The 21,970-nt window shown below is 49.3% G+C and overlaps 1 protein-coding gene across 3 annotated transcripts in view; it reads right to left on the bottom strand.

Annotated features, from left to right (window-relative positions):
* The window catches only part of FLNB (filamin B), a 71,413-nt gene extending 51,165 nt beyond the window's left edge, over nucleotides 1-20,248 (bottom strand). For 2 of the 3 annotated variants that reach the window (XM_061362438.1, XM_061362439.1), the window contains exon 1: nucleotides 19,746-20,247. In XM_061362438.1, coding sequence (XP_061218422.1) covers nucleotides 19,746-20,094 — 349 coding nt within the window. In that variant the 5' untranslated portion in view covers nucleotides 20,095-20,247. Of the gene's footprint in view, nucleotides 1-19,745 lie in introns of all 3 variants that reach the window. The other variant, XM_061362440.1, reaches the window with a different exon arrangement.
* Nucleotides 20,249-21,970: the final 1,722 nt, after the last annotated feature.

Raw genomic sequence — 21,970 nt, 5'->3', positions numbered from 1 at the left:
CTCCTTACTCCCTGGTCTGCTTCAAGACACTTTTTCTGGCCATCACAGGGTGGAAAACGGATTACATCAACAGCAGATCTTGAAATGCTGCTTTCCTACTACAATTACTTTTAGGCATACTTCTTACTCACACCATCTACACCATGCACCTTTACAGTGCCTTTTTCAAGCCACGTTTCTCAATTGCTTCTCTCCAGTTTACTGTAAAGTTACAATATAGAGACAGCACACTTGTCATCAGTGCTTCAGAACCACAGTCGAGGAGGGTGCACCTCCACCATCAGCAGTGTTTGGCTTTCAGCGCCAATGAATTAGGTAGACAGGAACAGATTGTCTGCTTTCAGCTGAAGAGTGTGTGTTTACTCCATGGCACCAGGCAAGTTTCCGCAGATTAAAGGATCCTCTCCAGGCAGGCAACAGCCACCGGATCCCTGCCTTCCCGTGGCTTGGAGGAAGCGAGCTGTCGCACCTCAGCCGCCAAGATAATTTAGTGGGGCTGAACAAACTCTTCACAGCACCACTGTAGACAGCTTTAATGTAACTTCTCCTAGAGAAACAGTGGTAATCTGCATCATTTGCTTTATTCACATTACAGTGCTTATGCTGACATCTCCAAGATGCACTTGCATGCATGTCAGAGCGCACTCAATTGCTGTTTCACTGTACCCAGGAGGAGATGTGTGCTTTGAAGATCAAAGTTCCTGCACAGATGAGTCACACCACTGCACTGGAGCAGGACACCTGCTGACAGCCATCTCAGTTATACTTTCAAAAGATGCGTTTATGGGGAGCCCAGGCAAGAAGCAGGAATCCATCCATGCCACAGGATCTCTCACCTGCCTCAGACCAGTAGCTGGGAGGACTTCGGCTCAATTGGAGACACAACCAACCAACTTTAGAGGTGCCATCTAGAACAGGGAAAGGATGAGGGGTTTGGAGGGCTTGGTTTGGTTTTTTTTATTAGAATAAAGAATTTTGGGGCTGTTACTTGCAAGTCCTACTGACATTCTGCTGCTGACTCCAAATTCTTTAATGCTTTTTGTGACCACTTTCAGATAGTCTGCAAGTTATCACAGCTAGATACACAGTCCTAAACCAGCAAGAAGCAGAAAAAGCAGAAACACTCAGGTTTGGATTTAACACAAATCTGCATTTCCACCTACACTGTTCAATGTGCATTTTAGCTTCAGTTACTCCAACTTGCTTTTCTCCTCTAACAGTACGTGATGGCAATCCAATGTCAACACAACAGCAACTGCCATCAAACAAGATGCAGCCCTCGTCCAGCTGCACGCAGGCAGAAGCCGTCGGCAGGGTCAGGCTGCAGTCTGCCTGCTGCTGAGAGGTCCTGGCGTCGGGATGCAGCTCGACGCGACCTGCAGGCTGACTGCAGGGAAAACCTGCCAACCAGACATAAGCTGTTCTGCAGAATCACCACCAGCGCTGAACAATCGAGCACTCTTCTGTGAAAAAAAGCCTATATATAGCCTCCAACATTAAGTTTTATGTAGGAGTATCCTGCTTCTTAGTCAGCTATTAGAATTTAAGTGCCTGCCTGGTAGGGTGAAGAGGAAAACAGACTGGACCAGAGCTCGTTTGCTTCCCCCATCACACCTCCGAGTCTAGATTGTAATTCTTACCATTTTATTATCCTATTAACTAAGTGGCAACTGGCCCCCAAAAAATGGATTATGGCAATTCCATAGGCCACCATTATAAACCACCAGTCTCCGTCTTAAAAAGGAACCAAGTTGTAACTGCTCAAGCTGATTTATAATTGTTGCTCTATACTAAAAATTAATATGATATGTTACACTTGGACTGTTAATATCACACTCCTTAAAGCGCAAAGGAAGATGTTAAAGTGCCAAGGCTTCAGCCAGCAGCGTGACTACCCTGAGCCAGCAATACGACCATCTTGAGACAAACATGTGTCATTTTTATGACCTGGGCCACAAAATACTTCCCAACTCAACCTACCAAGTGGAAAACCGCCAACACTGCAGAGCCGGGTCCTCTGTATCTGTGCTCGCAGCTACCCCAGGAGCAAATGCCAGAACTACAACCCGGCATTGATCTGAAGGTTGCAAGTTCATCTACTCCAGTAGAGAACCCTGAACTTTACCTGCAGTACATGGCTTGAATTATATGACTTTCCCTAGGTCTCTTCAAAACTATTCTACAACTCAAAAAAAGCCCCAGTGTTACAAACAAGTTTGTGAGCAGTGTCTTTTGCTCATGTGCAAGCCTGCTTTGCATCAGATTAAGCACAAGAACTGCGGCAATGCTTCTTGAACCCTGCCCTAGAGCAGAGCTGCAAGTCATTTTCTGTTGGACAATTAAGGGAAACAAGATAAGCTACCAAAGCAGACTGCTTCCTTACTAAACTAAGCTAGTAATACAGACTGCTCAAAGTGCTGTGAAACAAATGAAGGACTGAAAAAGCAACTTTTGAGTGGCAAACTTTTTTGTTTTTTAAGAAGTTTCTTGGTTGAGGCTGCCGTGAACACTGTCTTGTTCACAGTTTGGGCGAAGTCTGCTAATCTTCACATGTGACATCTGCATCCAGCTTAAGAAGTGCCCACTCTCTCCAATCTTGATGTCTTCCCTACTTAAAATTCTGGTTTATGCACTAGACAGAAGAACTCCCCCAAGATGTATGCTCCTTTAATACTACACAAAGGAACTGTCTCACCACCAGCCCTTACTCCTTCTTTCCAGACATGGAAGAAACTTGGTATAGCACACAAAGTTCATCTCAGTTATGGATCATTTATGTAGACTCTGTAGGAATTTTAAATCCCTGTACCTTGAAGTTTCCAAGCATTTCCCCACCTTAATTATTCTTGTCTACTGCTAATCAGCTATAGCAGTTGAAGGACAGAAAAAATAAGCTTTCACTAGGGCTTAATCTTCTCCAACAGTGAGAACTCCACATTGAAGAGAGCTCTTCGAAAGCCCTGCTCCACGCTCACGCATGCCAAACAGAAGTATGCAGATGAGATGGAGCAGAGCAAGCTGCCTAAGGAAATCCTTTGCTGAAGCATACAGTATGTATTCACAAGCTTACCACGCCTGCTAAAGACATTAGCGGCATCCTCTGTAGGGATAATATGTCTTTAAATCAATTACACGGGTTCCTCTGTGCTTTAAGAACATACTGCAACCATTTCCTCCAGAGACCCTTAAGCCCAGGTCCACCTCACAGCTTCTTGGGGCTTGGCTCATAGCTGTTGCCTGCCCCATGCAGCCAGCCTGGGCTGTGAAAAGCACAAGGCTGTGCTTATTGCACACAGCTGGCACTAAGGCAGCTGAACTCAGGCCAGTTTCATGGATTCCTAGCTGTGACCTGCCAGCCTCTAACAGCAACATGCTCTAGCCCCATTGCTTCCCTGCTTCTCAGCACTGTTTGCAGTTGGTGCAGTGACCCATAGAAAAACTGTTTCTCAGCATCCAGCCTACCTGCATAGCAGCAGGCTTTCAGCTCATCCGCTCCCAGCTTAGCTCCTGCACCTCCAAGGCTCAGCCAGTGGTCAGCTCCACCAATGGGCCTCAGGGCATTCATCACCTGAGGAAGCCTACCTTCAGGAAGTGTTAAGTGATACACCACGTACACAGCAGACCCACTAAGCTTCTTCCAAGGTGAGTTTTTCAGAGGAAGAATTCCATTTCAGAGGAGAGATATAAGAACTGTAACTGAGTGCTGGTCTCGGCACAGGCAGGAGGATGCAAAAAGTGATAGGTTTTTATTTTGCTGCAAGGGGACAACAATCATTTTCCTCTATGCTTACCAGTGTGTCTGGTTATTAACAAAATTAAGATTCCTTTGTGAGACCCGTGAATCAAAAGATTAAACATTACAATTCAGAGCTTTTTCAATAGTTTTTACTTTAACTGGATTTGAAGCCATTCAAGCCATTAATGCATCCACCACCTTGTGCTGTCTACTGGTGCATGTTGGGCTTCTGGAAAGGATCTCTTATGAGGTGGATCAGGCAACTGTAAAATTAAGTTCAAATCCAGTCCTTTCAGTGTAGGTTTGGCAAGAAAAAACAAAACCATACAGACTTTTAATACAGAAAAGAATAAAAAGAATCAAGCCAGTGAAGCTCAAAGAAGTGAAGCACAGATTAGAAAAGCTCTGCCCGACTTCTTAATGGGCATCCAGAGACCACTTATATCTCACATCCAGAAGAGAAAGGCATAACATGAAGCAAGTTAAAGCCCGCAGTGTAACAGCAACAGTGACTGACACAGCTTCTCCAAGAGAAACTGAAACACCCAGGGGGGCTGGGGCTGGAAGAAGTCAAGAATTTCAAAATGAGGAATTGTTAGGCTGGGAGGGGAAAAAAGTCAAACTGCGGGTGGCTTACGATCGAATCCCTTAATACTTTCAGTCTGAATATACCTAGGGTTTCTGTTGCCTTAAGAGCCATATACCAAGTTATGGATATGAGAAAGTGGAAGTGTCGATATGGTGTTCAGGAACAGCCTGAGGCAGGAGTGTCAGGGCACATCCGCCTCTTGCCACAAGTGCTCCTGGGGAGCATCTTCCCCATGAGCACCAGGAGGGCTCCATGATGCCTGCTCACTGCTGGGACAGGATTAGCAGTGAGTGAGGATGCAACGCAGGGTAAGAGCTGCCATCCACACTGGCTATTTCAGACTCGGTTGCTCACTGCCAAGCAGGTCCCCGCTCGCAGCTGCGGGACCACAGAGCAGATATCCAGCTGAGCCACGTACGGGAATGCTGTGTTAATTATTCCAGATCCTTTCCAGGGGAGGGAAAAACAGAAGGGAGTGTGAATGTTCAGCCTTTGTACCGCAGCAAGTTTCCATGAGTGCTGCTTTGTTCGCAGCGAGCGAGCCCCTCTCCAGCTCCACAGGGCAGCCTGCCAGCCACCACCACGGCACTGACCCCAAAACCCTGGCCTGTTAACTGGCACAGCCATGGGGCACCAAAACACCCCTCACTATGGGAACCCCGTGCCCATGGAGAAGCAGCTGTGGCTGTCCCGAGCGCGCAGGGCCTGCCGCGGCACGCCACCGTCCATGACATCATTGCCAAAACCGCCCCGACAATGGGCTCTGTGAGCACGGCCCCTCGCACCCAGCAACGCGCATTCCCTGTGGCTGAGCTCATCCCAACGCCCTACCAGTGCCAGTCCTGGCCCCGGTAGCAACCGGGACACCATGGCTCCTGCTCCCCTCTGCCATGGATGGCGGATGCGCCCCATGCTGTGTTGGCTGATGTTAAGCCCCTTTGACTGCAGAGTTCTGCACTTCAGGGCAGGAATAAGTGGCAGCCAGGCAAGAACATGGCTGCAGCCCCTTCATGCCCCACCAGGCAAAGGGATATTGCTGCTTCCCAATGGCTCAGGGTGCACAGCAGCACCCTGCAGTGGGTGCACTGACCCCACGGGCAACAGGCAGCTTGGGAATGTTCCCAGAAAGGGCCAGGCAGTGTGGGATTGGGCCGTGGGAAGGGCTGCAGGCCTGGACCCGCACTACCACTCACCCCACTGCCCCAGGGTCAAGCACCGGAGGAGGGAAACACCAGGAAGCAATGGGGACAGGGCAATGTAAGCTGCCCCCGTGCTGATTAATCATTCAGGAATGACTTGTCAAGGGAAGTCCCTGCAGTGGGGAGTGAACATGCGGGAAAGTGGATTTCTGTTAAAGGAGGGAGGGAAGGCGGGAAGGGAAGGAGGCGTTCCACCTTTGCCACACTGCCGAGAAACACTTGGCTCGGAGTTTGAAACCAAGCGGCAGGAGACAAACTGCACCTCCTTCCTCTGGGCATGGCATGGGAGTGAAAGGGGAATGAACGACCCTGTGCCAGGCCTCTGCTCCCCAGGGGTCAGTACATTTATTCCCACGGCACACTGGAGCAGGCGGCTACACCCAAGTCAGCAACACCACCACCCAATTCACAGGAAACAAGTCTCAAAGCTTTAGACAGACGTTAACGTTTCAGTCAAATGCAAAGTTGTCCAAGCTTAGCACAAAATACTCGTGTGGGAGTCATGACGTCGTTACTCCACACACACAAAGAAAGCAGCACCTCCTCACAACACATGGTGGGCTTCCACAAGTGCAAAGCCAAGCCTGGATCAACAAGGCTGCACTGATAGAAGTAGCTGTAGAGGCAGAATCCTACAAGCGTAGCACAGCAGAACTAAGAGTTGTGTCTGAAGCGTGCGAGTGCTGTAACCATCTCTGCAGGATTAAGGTAATCCTAAATCTCACCAGGACAATTCAGGTTGCTTCAAGGTTAAAAACCTGGCTAGTTCTTACAAAGACTTCCCAGAGGCTGGCAGAGGGCATTAGGGGACAAGTCCTTAGCACTGCACTGTCTTTTATACTACTGAAGGAAGGCTACCGAGCTTCAGGGCAGGAGACCAACAAGAACATCCACTCTCCAGCACCAGCATGCATTGGAGATGGAAAAGGTGCAAGAGATGAAGCTGCAAAGAAAACCCCGCCTTAGCGAGGCTGAAGAGCAGTGAGTAATTCCGAGGTTTCCAGACGCCAGAGTGACCTCTGCGTTACTGAAGAGCATGTTTACTCACACTGGGTGTAGGTCAAGATAGTTATAAGAAACGGCATGTAAAATCCTGCCGAGATAAATGAGCCCATTCAGATAGGGCTGCCTAACATCTTCTGTGCAGTAGACACCAGGCATGAAAGCTGCAATGGATAGAGTTTCTGAGGCCAAAACCAACACATTCGAAATTATCAGAAGTGATTACTGTTTGGGGAAATCCCTGGCCACAACAGACACCAAGATTCAGCTTTTCCATCTGCAACCAGAATTGCTGTACCGACTGTGATTCACTGTGCGAAGGGCTGCCTGAAGGAAATCCCCATTCATACGGCCCTGTACTGCTCAACCCATCTCCACTCCACACCGCAGCACCGAGGTGCTCGGGATTGGAGCACCCTGTGTGGTCTGGGGTTGGTGAGACATCAGAAAACACCCTGCTGGTTACTTCAGCTACACAGGAGATTTGTGGTTTGTCTTGGTTTTGATAGTCTCTGATTCTGAGCACCTAACAGCACTGCTTCTTGCAGGTTTGTTTTGAAGTATTTAAGCAAAATACCCTGTTACAGATGCTCGGTAGCTTAGTGACAAAGTTATTCCAGAATTTATCAGCACGTAAGCCATCTGCCCTACCATGTCACTGAGAAGCAATAGGAAAGGTAATCAGTCTCTAACACGCTATGCTAGTTTTGGCTGCGATAGAGTTAATTTCTCCCATAGTAACTTGTATATGCTCTGTTTTGGATTTGTACTGAAAACAGTGTTGATAAATAACACAAGGATGTTTCAGTGATTGCTGAGCAGCACTTAACACAGTCAAGGTCCTTCTTTAGCCTCACTCTACCAGAGAGGAGGCTGGGGGTGCACAGGAGTTGAGAGCTGACACCAACTGACCCAAGGAACATCATGCTCATAGGACATCATGCTCACCATATAAAGCTCGGGAAAAAAGAAGGAAGGGAGAAGACACTGGAGTGATGGCAGTTGTCTTCCCTAGTCACTGCTACACATGACAGAGCCCTGCTTTCCCGGAGGTGGCTAAACATCTGCCTGACCATGGGACGTGGTGAATTAATTCCTTGCTTTACTTAAAGTGTCCTTATCTCAACCCATGAATTTTCTTGCTTTTTCTCTTCTGAAGCTCTCCCCACCCCAGCAGTGAAGCAAGTGAGTGGCTGTGTGGGGCTGAGTTGCCAGCTGGGGTTAAACCATGACATGTGCAACTGTACCCTTCTGCAGATAGAAACAGCCATTTTGGAAATCCAACATCTGAGCCATTTCAACACTTCATTTTGACATCCAGACACAAGTACCCAGCACCGAAAGCAGCCCCACACCTCACACTGCATAGATGTGAGGATGCTCAGGGCAGTTGCACAGTCACTATAAACACGCACATCCACTGTGCACCCCTGCGGTCCTAGCAGACGCTGTTGCTTTTCCATGCCCACTATGAAGAGGTCTTAATGCTTTTGTGTGTAAGCCAGCTAGATGTCAATTCCTCATGGGTTTTCATATACAGACACCTACCCTCCCCTCCTGGAAACCATGACTATGCCAGTCCAAGAAGGAAGAAAGCCACTTTTCTCCAATTTTTAACTAAAAAAAATATTCAGTGAAGAACACTTCAAGAGGCAGCTGCTTTTTGAAGGAGGAAGCTTTCCCCTCTTTGTGACGAAAGCAGTGGAGTCATTTGAACACATTTAGTATACTTGTGCAGCCCAGCAATAAACACACTTCCATCTGCACATAGCACAAGGCTCGCCCCTGCACGGTCCAGACTGAAGCCCTGTGTGTTTAGCATCCCACACAGGATAGCTCGGCGTTTATACGGTTCCAGCTACAAGCCGCTAACGTAAGGAATAGACACTTGGCTTGAGGCCCAGGTAATTCATCCAACGGTGGCAGCTGCTATCAGACAGACTTCTTTTGAGTGGAGCTTTCATAAGCAAGAGAGCAGTGGTGAATCTGCAGAGGCACAGTCTGCATGGGTGGTCTCTGAACACCTTAAAGAGGACCATATGGGATTAATGGTACAGCTTGAGCTCATATTAGCCACAGCTGTGCAATGCTTGCGCAGACCATGTACCCACTCCTCCCACCCAAACTCACCACACAGCAAAGCTTTGCTTCAGATGTGCGAGTTCTGCACTGCTCCAAGCAGCCCAAGGCACCCCCATGGCTCACACCAGATGCCACAGGCTGGCCAGCACCAGCTCCTGGGGCTGCTCTCCAGCATGCGTGTCCTGTGCCATGGGCTCTGCTTGGGTCCTCCTCCCAAGGGGCAGAAGCAGTTCTCCTCAGTCTAATCCAACTTTGTCGGGAGCTGCTCAGCCATAACAGGCTCTGGCTGCTAACAGCAAGTCCTGAGCTATCCAGTGCTCAGAGGGATACCACCTTTCCTCTCCAGAGGCTGGACTTCAAATCTTCCAACTTCAAGACTTTGCACAAGTCTTTCCAGACTTCACAAGCTCACAGCTCTATCCCTGGTCTCCAGGGACAGCCCTCCATCACACACATGCTGACTGAGCAGGGTACAGGCAATTACCCAAATCCTCACCAGATGCAAGACCTCAATTTTAATCTGCAGCCTCACATTGTTCACATTTGCAAGCCTATTGTATTTCACATTTTTAGCACAACACAAAAAAATTAGCTCTAGAGCCAGTTTTGCTAGAGCTGGAATAACTGCAACAACGCTGTAAGCTACACTTCTCTGCTTGACCTCCCATACCCCTTCCAGCTACGTACAGCATTAGGCCACCTCATTTGTTATCAACGCATAATGTTAGTAACATGCTGTTACCTCAGTCCAGGCAGAACAAGAGCCCCATAGGTGTTTATCCTGCTCCTAGACAAAGATTGGGCTGCTTCTTTCAGCTTCTGCACTTGAGCTTGAATACTCTTGTTGTCCAGGTACTGCTTCAGAAGCCTGAGCTACTTCTTTTACATACAGAGCATGAAATATTCTGCAGCTTGTTAAAGCCTATGCTTAAAAGTAATAAAGCTAGTTAATTAAAATATTAAAGCTTCTTCTGCCTTAGGCAGATTTTTCAACCAATAGTTGCAGCAGTTCAGATGAAGCAGTTCAATTCTCCTCCTTGCACTTGAAAACTGTTGAAGTCATACTTTTCAATTATTTATCTATATCAGGTGTTTCTTTAAACACAGAACTCTGAGCTAGGCTACAAAACCACAGCAAGCTCTGAAGTAGATTTGCTGAAGTAGGGATTCATGCCTCTAACATCAGGAGGCTTCCCTGCAAGAATCAGGGCTTTCCATCCAGGAAACACCAAACATTTCCACTGTTTCCAGGGTCTGAACTAGCAGCTTCTCACTGGAGTCTGCTGTTCTGATGCTTTCCTGGCAGAGCAAGCCATCCTGTGAGCTGACCCTAGCAGAGTAGCTCCAAACCATTTCCTGCTAGAAAGCAGTATATTGGGATCTACTCAAGTGAGGATCCAGGCAGTAATGTGGTTAATTCTCCCGGAAAAGATCCTCGCAGTATCCTTGTCCAGGAGTCCCACATGCTCCTATCTCTATAACTGCAGATGTCTGCAAGTCATTAGAATCCTCACTAATGCACACTTAGCAGCCACTAATTATCTGGTGCAACAGTACCAAGAGCAGGGCTGGGCTGCCCCGCTTTACAGTAGTACTGAGCTGAACCCAACAAGTGCTTCTTCACTCTTACATTTTGGAGGAGAACCTGAACCACTGGAAGACTGTCTCAGGCTTCTCTAGGTTTTTTGGGATGCAAAACATATAATGGCTACCTGTGAGCCATGCCTGCTTCTGCAATGGTCTGGAAAGCCCCAAGGCGTGCTGTAGGTCAGGGCCATTGGGATCTGAAGGCACTATTTGATCTCTGATTGTGTGGTCCCATGAGTAGACATCTCACTTGGTCGTTTGTGACTTGATTGAGCTGACAATCCTCACTCCTGCTTACTACTCAGGCTAGGTCAGGGAAATAGTGTTAGTGCTGAAGCCAATTTATCAACATGCAGCCAACCTCTGCCAGTTGGGGTCTCCCCTGACAGCAGCTGTATTGGGTTGTGGCAAGGGTGACCCTCTTCCCTTTGGCCACCCACATTCGATGTAGCTGTTCAGCTGTACAGCACACATGATGCATCCTCTGTTCAGTGTCAGATTCACTTCAGCCAGCACTACGCAGTGTGAGGCTACACAACCACAAAGCTTTGAGAGAGCATTAGGATGGCACCACTGTAGAGGGTCCTGTGGTCCCAGTTTAAAAGCCTCCATGTGTCTGTCCTGACATATGACAGCCACAGGGTCCAGCACAACTGAGTTTGGACTGTGGCACTGGAAGTCACCACCCTTTCGAGAGTCACCACAAATTTTCCTTACAGTCACCAGCTTAGTTCTTCTATTTCTTCTTAGCTACAGTTTCACCATAAGCCTAAAAGAGTTACCAAAAGAAATAATCCTCAGAGACAACTAAAGCTGTTTTTAGTCGACTTTTAATTAGATCATTGATTTTGTTCAAGCAGTTACATAAAGTATCAAATATTTACACGCAGCCACACTGTTAATCAACAGCCGGAACAAAGCTGAAACAACACGATTAGCATCCCAAGTCTTCCCACAGCCAGTCTGCTCAGACACCAACTCTTCCCCCACAGGGGAATTTGATAACAAGCTGAGCAAGTGACATCTGCTCAGAGAACCACCACCACAAGCACTGACACAGCAAACAGCAGCTCCTCAGTGGCATTCCAGTGCTGGAGCAGGCTCAAATGTGCCTGGGCTTTGGATTGTTTGGGAGAACAACAAGCAGAATTACTCCAAGCCTTGCAAAGAGAAGGAAACCCTAAGAAATTCACTGTCTAGACATGATGCTGAAGTAACATTTGGTATCTTGCGCCATCAAGATGACAGTTAGACATGTACTTTGTTTAGCAAGCCATTGTTCTCTATTCTGTAGTAAGGATCACAAGCAGACAGATTAATCCAAGATTTGTGTCTCACACCATGACCAGTACAGGGTGCACCTGTCATATGGCCACTTCCCAGCCAGGGAGAAGCACCAAACACACACAGGACCTTGCACCTACCCACCAGCTCAGGCCCTTCACTCCTGTAGTCCAAGCCCAGAGGGACCTGCTGCTACCACCCAGTTTATAATAAAGGGATAATCTGCACAAAGGTAAAGGAGACCTCCAAGACTACTTATCCATGTGTTAGCACTGAAATCTAAAACAGCTCCAAGACTTGGCTTGCCAGTATTTGCCTATGGGAAGTCCACTAAACCTGCTGCACCTACTGCTCTAAGGTTGCTGTGAGAAAAGGGAATGTAAACCAGTTAATTGTATCAAAGGAAGCATAGATAGAGCATGTTAGTATCTAGCTGAGGGGAACAGTATTTCCTCTTCTGTGTTTGAATAACCTTCAGATGCACCTACCATGGGTGTTTGCTCAGAGCAGCTCTGTACACTGTGTCTTCTGCTGCAGGGCTCCAGAGGAGACTTCCAAAGCTTGTTTACCCAGCATAACTCACCAGTTGCCACCTACAGCTCACTTTGGGCCCACCAACCACTACAGTGCCCTTTAACATAAGCTCAGAAATACAGACACATACATTGTGTCCTCACAAGAGTGGACACAGACTAATCAAAACCAGTAGGCAGCCAGAGGCGCCCGGCACAGCCTGAGATCACCGTGGGCTGTGAGTGGTGGAGGAGAGCCAGCTGCCAGCATCCCACCCCAGGTCAGGCTGGGGCAGCCCCCAGGTCCAGATGTGCTCACAGCACCTATGCAGGACACAGCAATGGCATTTCAGAGCAGCATTTAACAGCTCAGCCCAGAGCCCATCTCGCAGGCAGGCAGTTTGTAGCACACCCCAGATTTCAGCACAAGAAGAGGGTGGAAATGCATGGGCTGGCAGGAAGGGTGGCTCCACAGCTTTCAGTTACCGCTCTGCAGCAGAGCCGCAGTGCACAGAGCCTGCGGCCAGTGTTGAAAACACTTGAACCCCACCCAGGATTGCAGAAGACAGCAACAGCCTCCCTAACAGCATGGGCAGAGGACAGGGCTGCTCACAGCCGCTGCCTGGTTGCTCAGCACAGCATCCAGCCATGCTATCCCCATCTGCAGCAATGCACAGCCTGCTAGCATGTGCTTGGGCCATGCCAGGACATGCTGCCGAGACAGCCCTTGACCAAGTTCTTCCTCACAGCAGGCAGGCTGGGTGTCAGCGTGCCAGTCTGTCTGTGCCCACCTCACCCTCAGAGGACACACAGCATGGCCAGCTCATGCTGGAGTAATTCAGTGTTCTGACAAATGCGTCATGATTTACGGCATGCCCTGAAGCCGGGGAGAAACAGCTGCAGTCCATGGTGTCATTGCAGCCCACAGCCATATCTGTGCTACGGGTAAGATTGGCAGGGACTCCCCTCATGCAACCTGCTGCTGCTGTTAGGTGTTTGAACAGTTTCTTTAGGACAGTTTGTCCCTTCTGCAGGAAAGATCCCAGCCTGGATGTTCAAAGCTCAACCACTTCCAGCTTACCAGACGGGTCAGTGAAACTTGCTATAATTCAGTGACCCTGAGAAAACTCAAGAAATACCTGCTGAATTTATGCTTTAGAGATTGGCTTCCTTTCCATTAGATTGGCTGTCTACTTCTACAAGTTGCAAGCAGAGGACCATGACCTACAGACTCAGAGGAAGCATCCCATTAGCAGCCAGACAGTGCAACTGCACATGTGGCCACTCTTTCCAGACAGAACCACAGCTTAAGAGAGCCACAGCTGCTTTCTTCCAAGGGCAGTATCAGCAGGAGGTCCAAACAATCCCAGACCATCACACCAGGGGAGACAGGATTCAGCTGCTCCATCCTCTGCCCACCCCTAGGCAGCTCCAGGGCAGCGTCTGCTGTGTTACTCAGCACAAGGGAGGAGATGCAAGGCAACCCTTGCTTCGCCAGGGATTTGGGCAAGGCTTCATTTGGGTGTTGTTTGAAGTGGCCTAGCTTGTTTTCACTAACAAAAACAGAAAATCCAGTTTATTCTTGTAGTGGTTGTGAGTATTAGAGTTGCCATGCAGTAGCACAGTAGGAACTAGACACTGCATACATCTCACTATGGATGTTAGACTTCAACTGCTTACAGCAGAATAGTGTTCACACAAGGAATTGCAATTCGTTAGCTAAACCCTTGCCCACCACAGCAGTCAGTCCTCACTGTGACATACCAGTTACTATGTAATCACCTCCAAGACTCAAGGCTAGTTGCAGGAGGGGTAGAAAGCTGAGAGAGGCTTGCAAATGGGTGACCACGTCAGACCCCAACCAACCATTTGGTTATGATACAACATAAACCCTAGTTCCTGTACTTGAAAGCCTCATACTGGATGTATCTCCTAATGATGACCTGTAAGAAAGCGTCTTCCCAGTTAGATTACAGAGCACAGGTCCTTCCTCAGGAGACACACAAACAGGCAAAAGTGCAAGCTACAGAAACTTCTGTCTTGGGGGAAAAAAGCCTGCACCAAGTCCCCAGAGGCAAGACCTACGGGAAAAAACCTCACTTGACCATCATTGCATTAACCCACATCAACAGGCAGAGCTTGCTTAGCCCAGAAGCTGCGAGCCTCAGATCTCTGTTGACTCAACTCTGAACCCAAGGCCAAGCTCTCAGGAAGAGCAAGGGTTGCTCCGCTCACCCCACCCAGGCAGCAGTTGCAAGATGGGTGGGTGAGTATTCACTTCTACCACACACACTACTAGAGCAATCCAGCAAAGATACCCCAGCATCTAGCACAGAACTGCTACACTTACTTCTCCAAACACAATGTAAAGGCACATACCTCTTCCTCCACACCATTAGCATGAAGTCGGCCTGCAACAAACAGGCTTGTGAGCACTGCCATCCAATGAAGGCTGTAGCAAAGATTGCTCAGAAATTCCTACAAGGATGGGCAGTGCCTTCCCTTAACCTTTTTCCACATATCTTTTGTTTTGGCTTCTTCCCCCAGCAGTTAACACACAGCTACATGGTATTTCCTTCCTTAGACATGCTTGGAACATCTGATGCTATTTTTCTTGCAGAGTCCAAGCAGACTGCAGCAACAAATCCTCACCTACCCGCATCTACCATGCATGCCCATCACTACCTTGGTGCACCTGCATGAAGATGATTCCCCTCCCCATGGGTGGGTGCTCTGGAACAGGACCCACAGTACTATCACAGCACATACACACAAACCAAGTAATCTCACAGGAACCTACAGGTTTCTCTACAAAAAGCCTGGCTACCTCACCAAGAGCCAAACTCGGGCTTGACACCTCCTAAGCAACAGGAACTAGGACAGGCTCTTCAGGCACACCAGTACCAAGCACTAACAGAGCCAAACCTGGGTTGCTGAGCTTTGCATCTTCATTATTGTAATAACTTACAAGTCAGGTGCTGTATTCATTAACTGTGCAGCACACCAGGCAGCAGAGGACAGGTCCACAGGCAGGTACACCTCATGCTGGTGGCAGAGAAGACATGGCAAATATCACAGTACAGCAGAGATCTATTCACACCAGCATCACCTGCAATGCACCATTTCAATCTGGTGTGCTTGCTCAGCATATGGGCTAAACTTGGCAGGCCCTTGTCCACATCCTAAACTAGCTGCACATCAAAGTCTGTTTCTGAGGGGCAGAGAAAATAGAATTCCTCTGCAGCCTGGAGGACTCAGAGACCATTGTTTTATTCCCCATTGCTTGGAGCAGACACCGAACAATACTGGCAGTGCAAGAGCATGGCCACACACAAGGCTAACCATGTTCTTAGATTACAGTTGTAGGCTAGAAAAAGAATTATGCTGACCCATTTAGATTTAAACATCCCCATGTAAATCAATACAGGACATGGCATTGGAATATGGAGCAGTTAAGACTTCAGTCCTTCTTGAATAGCTGGCACAGTGTTCAGTGCCTCAAATGAAAAAGCTGTTTAGCGCATTAGTCTCACTGGTCCCAAGTAATTTTACCTAAGTTTGATCACTTTACAAGTTTCCACTCATACGTAAAAGAATGCAAGAACAGTGTGTGTGAGCTACCTTAAAGTTTCCTGTAACTTGGAGCAAATAACTCATGCAAAGCCACTTTCTCTTTAGACCAGCAGTCCAACTGTTGAAACAGAAGATCCTGAGCAGACCAAACACCCTCAGAAACTGAAGCCACCTCCAGTCTCCAGCTGTGAGGCCCACTGCCAGTCTATCAAAAATAGGTTTTGAGGGGAAGGATTAAGTGTCACATTTCCAAGAAGCAGAAACCTGCTTCCAAGACACACTGGATATTTTCCAGAAAATAGCCTCCAGGGAAGTCACAGGTAAATGGCAGAAAAAAAAGTAAGAGTATTTTGACTACGTCCTTATGATGTGTTAATAGCACCTGGAGTGGGACAGAGAGAGACCCAAAGTATACACAGGCTGAAAACACATTTTTCTTTTCCCAGTTTTCAAGAACCTAGCTCTAGGCATCACAGGACAACACACTTACCAAGTTATAAAAGAGCCAAGCTTTCCTCTAGATTTGCTTTGTCACCCTTCAGTGTAGCCTAGGGAAGAAAGCTGGTATTCCATTATTTTTCTAAAATGAGATTTCCGTGAGATACTCCAACTCAGGTCAAGATACTTTCATCTTTATGAGCACGCTGGACATCTGCACTATAGAGCACAGTGCATGCATCAAGTACTTGGTCATTAACCCCAAGCCCACCTGATAAATGGATGGCCCTGCCATCCATTTACCTGCACCATCACTTGACATCCTGCAGTTGCAAGGCACTTACCTGGTGAAAGTGCAACCCAGCAGAAAGAAAGCACATGTTTTTCAGTTTGATCAATCTGACTGTGGCAGTCCAAACCTGCAGTTTTACAAACCAAGCCAGCCAGCTGCTCAGCACCCATCCTGCCTCTGCCAGCAATACAGGGCTGCTGGGTGAGCAGCAGCCATAAGGACATTGCCAACAGGTATTGAACAGCCCAGGAGCATGCACCTAGGACCTGCCAGCTGCAAGCTTCAGTGCAACTTGGCAGGTCACAGCCTGAAACCACCTGCCAGGCTTCAGACACCAAATGCTTCTGTTTCCAAGTTAAATCAGGTAACTCCTATTGCCTGGTATCAGGGTTTCCAGGGGCAAGCTCAAAGCCAAATTAGCTGCAATCCCCCTTTCTCTGCCACTTGCTATGGCTTTTACCAAAGCACAATGCGGGTCTCATACAAAGTAATCTGTGAAGTTGATCAGCTCCTTCAGCCAAGAGCTAAGCCCTTGTGCTCTGCATTCCTGGCATCCTACTCCCCAGTGCCTTGCATATGCCACTCAGCACCCAGGAATCTGCAATTATCTCAGTCTAGCAGACAAATAAAAAGCAAGACTTGACACTTTAACACTTGAGTAGCACAGCAGCCACCTTGTGTCAGGCAGAAAACTCAATGTAGTAGTAGTCACCTGCCCACACAGTAGCTTTTTCAGAGCTTCCAATCCCATCTTTGCAGGATGGCTGTTTTTACAGTAGACCACATACACAGTCAAATCTGCACTGAAGTGAAGGCACTTCATGCCTAGAAGGAAAGCATCCCAAAACAACCAGAAGACTCTGAGCAGAGACTAAAGAAGGGGTTAAGAGCAGGAGAGGCTGGACTTCTGACTGTGCATCAGAAAGGCTCATGGTTAAACACTACAAATTTGACTTTTTTTCAGAGGCAGACTTATTTTAAATGGAGAAAACCTGAATGCCAAAAGCTTGCTACCGAAAAAGTTTAAAAGTGTGGTTGCAGTATAGCAGCATTAGCTGAGCCATAATACATGGCTTCCAAAAAGTTCCTGGAAGTTAAATAATAACTGGAACAGGCACCACATCTACTTAGCAGAGGTCTGATGGCATTATTAATGCCAGAAATCCAGCAGCTGCAGCTGTCAGGTTTTCCCAGCTGATTTGGCTCAGAGCTGGCCCTAAACACCCCAGGCCCTAAAGACCAACCTGGTCATAAAAGTTGTCCACCTAAAAGCCCTTACTGGTACACAGCTCCAGGCCCTGTAACAGCCTTGGTTTTGTTCACTAACACATAAGAGACTGAAAACTAAGAGAAAGCCCCAAGTTCTTCAGAACCTGCAGGGAGAAACACAGCAAGGACAGGTACCCACCCCAGTGGATGTTGCGCCTGCAGGAGAGGTGCACGGGCTTCAGCCCCTTCAACCAAGAGGAGCACCACAAGGCTTGCTTTAAACCTCTTTTTTGGAAAGCAAACTGAGGATGTTTTTCCAGGATTGGCTCAATTTATCCAGGGCTGTACAGTAGAGCTCCTGTGCTACCATTTGGCTCCAGCTCCGGTGGCACAGCACAGATGGAGCTATGTGCCACTTTCATGCAGAGGCTGGGATATGGCAAGGCACTTGCAGCCACAGCCATTCCATTCTCCCAAAGCTTCAGCTACAAGGATTTGTTTCAGGAGCTTGGAGTTTAATTTGTTTTTTTAACAGCCAACACAACACAAGCAAGCTGCAAAACAGTTAGACATGTCTTAAAAGATTATGGCCACCCTACAGCTCAGTCTAATCCAGCAAGGAAAGCTGTGCTGCTGCAGCAACATTTCTTATAAAGGAAGTTGCTGGAAGCCAGGCCTGACCGGACTAACCTTGATCTCCCAAACCCACAGCCCTCGGGAAGTCCCACAGACAAATAGGAAGGCAGCTGGAACAGCTACGTTTTAATAGGGCAAACAACACAATAGGAGGGGAACACTGGGCTGGTGTTAGCACTGGGGCTGCGAAGGAGCTATTCCAGCAGCTGAAGAAGAAAGGTGAGCTCTGATGTTAGCAAAAGTAAGCTCAGCCCAGGAGTCCGCAGCTGCAACTCGAACCCTAGTGTGTGCAAAGGGAATGCATTGCTAAGTAAATAATTAGCACCAGCTCCATTCCCAGCTGCAAGGACACTAGCTGTTTCGCCCTAGGAGGATAATCAGCCTTTCGGGACCCAACAGTCTCCATTTGTCCAAAGCTGATTTTACAAGTTAGTAGAGAGGAACAACAGGGATCTAGACTTACTCCACCCAGCCACAGGTTTTCAGAGAGAGACAGGTCTCTCACAGACTGGAATAGCTTATATTCCCTTGTTATTGCAGCTAAAGCCTCTGAAGGGAAACAGCTCTCACCTTGGCCAAGAGTTTTGGAGAACTGAGCTGTGCTGCACTCACCCAAATTCAGCTGTGCAGTTCATCCAGGCCAGAGTCATCAGGAGGCAGTAATTACAGTTATCTGGCAAAGAGCTAGAAAAGGCATTCACATTCCTTCCCAGAGATCTCTCAGGCATTCAAATTGCTGCTTTACAGACTGTACTGCAGCCACACCTGAGCTATTCCCCCAACGGTCACCACATGCATTCCTGAGGGATCATCTGCAATTTGACATGTATGCCAACAGCTTTAAATTTCTGAGCAAAGCATCAGTTACCTAGCAATTGCACCCTCCAATTGATAGCCAAACCTAGTGCCAGCCAGGGTGGGCATTAGCTCAAACCACCCATCTCCTGGAGTGAGCAGAGGTCCTTGTACATGTTCTGCCCACACGACCTACCACAGCAGAAAGATTCAGGAGAAAGCACAAGCCTGATCTAAAGCTACAAGTATGTTTAGGTAAGCATCCACGCTAATCTGAACACTGGCATCATCTGCTGGGCTCTCCTATACCACGTATGGTAATGCCTATCTCCACACAGGTCACCCACCCCGAGAGACCCAGGCTCCAGCACCCTTCCAGGGCCCAGAGACATCTGGCCAGACACAGGGAAACTGCCTGCAAAGGGAGAAAACGTGCTCTGGTACTGGTTTATTTTTTCAGAAAGAGACCTGAGAGGTCAGCCTCACCTATGAGCCAGTAACTGAGAGACGCCGAGGCAGACAGGAGAGCATTGCCAGCCCCAGCAGCCGGGCTGTGGGACAGCCTCACAGCACACACCGCACACGTAGCTTTAGACCAACACTACGCTTCACCCCCAGAACTTGCTCTCTGTAGAAACAAAAAGCAGCAACCCATCAGTTGCCGACTACACAGCCCCGAGGGACCGGCCAGCAGCACGCCGCGGCTGCCCCGTGCCCCGATCCCGTCCATGCTCTCTGAGGCAAAGATCCAGCGCAGGAAAAAACACACAATGAGAAAAACCTAAACCCGACCCGCTGGGGATGCACTCACCGATGGAGACCAGCTTGATGCTCTCCCGCTCCAGGAACTCGAGGGCCACCGAGACGTTTTCCAGCTGCATCTGTCGGAAGGTGGGCCGCTGGTGGTACTTGCGGTACATGCGCTTCTGGCTGAGCACCTCCAGGAGGGCGATGAGGCGCAGCCCATCGCTCAGGTCGTGCTGCAGGTTACCGATGCGCTTGTTCACGCAGCGCAGGTGCTCGTTGCACCAGCGGGTGAAGGTGTTCTGCTGGATCCGCTTCCACGGCGCGTCCTCCGCCAGGTCCTTCTCGGTGGCCGGCATCTCGCCGTCGGGATCAGCCGCTCTGCGCCCGCCCTGGCCCCGCGCCTGCGTGCTCATGGCGCAGCCCCGCTCCGCCTCCTCGATCCAAGCCGCTCCGCTCCGCCCGCGCCCCGCCCGGCCGCGCCCGCTGCCTGCAGGGAGGGAGTGCAGTGCTCAGCTGCCGCCCAGCTCCTGCGCCTGGTCCTGCTCTGCCTCGACCCGCCCGCTCCGGGCTGCTCCGCCGCTCCCCGGCTCTGTGCGGGCCCCGCGCCGCCGCCCGGCCTTTATCCGCCGGGAGCGGCACGCCCTCGGCCGCATCAGCCTCCCGCGCCCCGCTGGGGGCGCTGCGCGGGGTTGGGCCGGGAGCACGCCCGCCTGTCCCTGTCCCTGCCCCTCCGGGAACGGGACCCCCACTAAACCGACCCTCACCTGGCCGGGACTGTGGCCGTGGCAGGGGAGCTGCCGCCGTATCACGGCTGCAGGCCCGGAGCACAGCCCCGTGCACTGGAAGCACGGCAGCAGTGCAGCTCACCTGGCTCTGGCAAGGGGCCGCGGGGTCAGCCCCGTTCCCCTCGTGTATGGCCGGGCCGCCCTGCGCCCCGCACGGAGGGAAGGGAACCCTGCAGCAAGGCAAGGGAATGCCGGGGGGCTCCCGGCCAGGGCGGTGGAACAGTGCGGTTATCGGAGGTGGTGGTCGCACTGGCCGCAGCACGCTGCTCAGGGATAGCCCGCTCGGTGCTGGCACGCACCATTTTATCGGCCATATATAGAAAACATAAACTCCAAAAAGCTCTCAAGCAAGGCTTAAATTCTCGGGGCTGTGAGGGGGGTTAAGGTCTCTCCCCCCTCTTTTGTGATTGATTTCCTGGTGTGCCACTCCTGCTGACATCCAAGACTGTGACTTGCCGCTGACTCATTTGATGACAGCAAACAGTCAACAGAACTGTCCCATCTCCCGTGGCTACATGCTGATCTGCGCAGGTTGCTAGAAGCCTCCTGACACTGGGGCAGTGAGAGCTGCAGGGGTGTCTCTACGTGTCCCTGCCCGGGGGAGCCGGTGCCCACCCGCTCGCCCTCGCCCACCTCGCTGATCCCGCACACTTACAGTGCTGGCTTTGCTACCGGGAGCTGCTCCACCGATTTCAAGCGAAGTGTATGTGTGTGGATCGGTTCACAGAAAGGCTGTCACGCTGGAAGACGCAGGAGTCTGTCAGGGAAAACAAACCCATTAAAAGACAATCAATAAGGTCTAATTGAATTAAATGTCTATAGCCACTCTCCACTGAAATTAGAATACAGTTTTCCAATTATTTTCTTTCAAGGGTTTTATTCTTACACCTTTGCTAAACGGTGGCACTGTGGTTCCTCTCCAGTGCCCCAACAGCTCCTTCCCCCAGACCAAGTTATATTATATACATTTGTTCAGAAGACAATAAGAAAGAAGCAAAGATAAAAGTGAGGTAAAGTGAGAGTTTTGGCTAAACTCCCGTTGCTCCGCAAGCAGCATCGCCTCCTGTTTTAAAACTATCAAAGAAATCAGATTTACTGAAAAGGTGAGGTATATCTCATGGCACAGCAGCCAAAATCCTTTCCTCAATCACTGGGCAAGAAGGATTCAAATGAAAAATGTCTTTACTTGAAGGATTATATTTACAGAGCAAAAGCAGTGAGAGGCCACAGAGGTGCCCCAGCTCGTGCCACCACGAGCTGCTCCCCAGGGGAAAGCAGGCTGGAAACGTGAAGCTGAGCCTTTTCTCAAGGGCTTTTCTCCCATCACCCCATACTTCATCTTTAATGGATTCTAATTGCTTATTGACTTTGGCCTGGGTTGGAACGCCTTAGCAACCATTCCACATCCAGATTAGGTGATTGCTTATAACACTTTAATTTCAGTTCCTTTCCACTCCTGCACCTAGTAATGCACACTCTCTTAGTCTTTAGCACCCACACCACA

This window comes from Neopsephotus bourkii, unplaced genomic scaffold (genome assembly GCF_033783945.1).
Source record: "Neopsephotus bourkii isolate Nb327-2 ecotype Australia unplaced genomic scaffold, CSIRO-AGI_Nbou_v1 NB_1120, whole genome shotgun sequence".
NCBI lineage: Eukaryota > Metazoa > Chordata > Aves > Psittaciformes > Psittacidae > Neopsephotus > Neopsephotus bourkii.
Note: the sequence above shows the minus strand (reverse complement) of the source record. Positions and strands in the feature narration are given on the sequence as shown.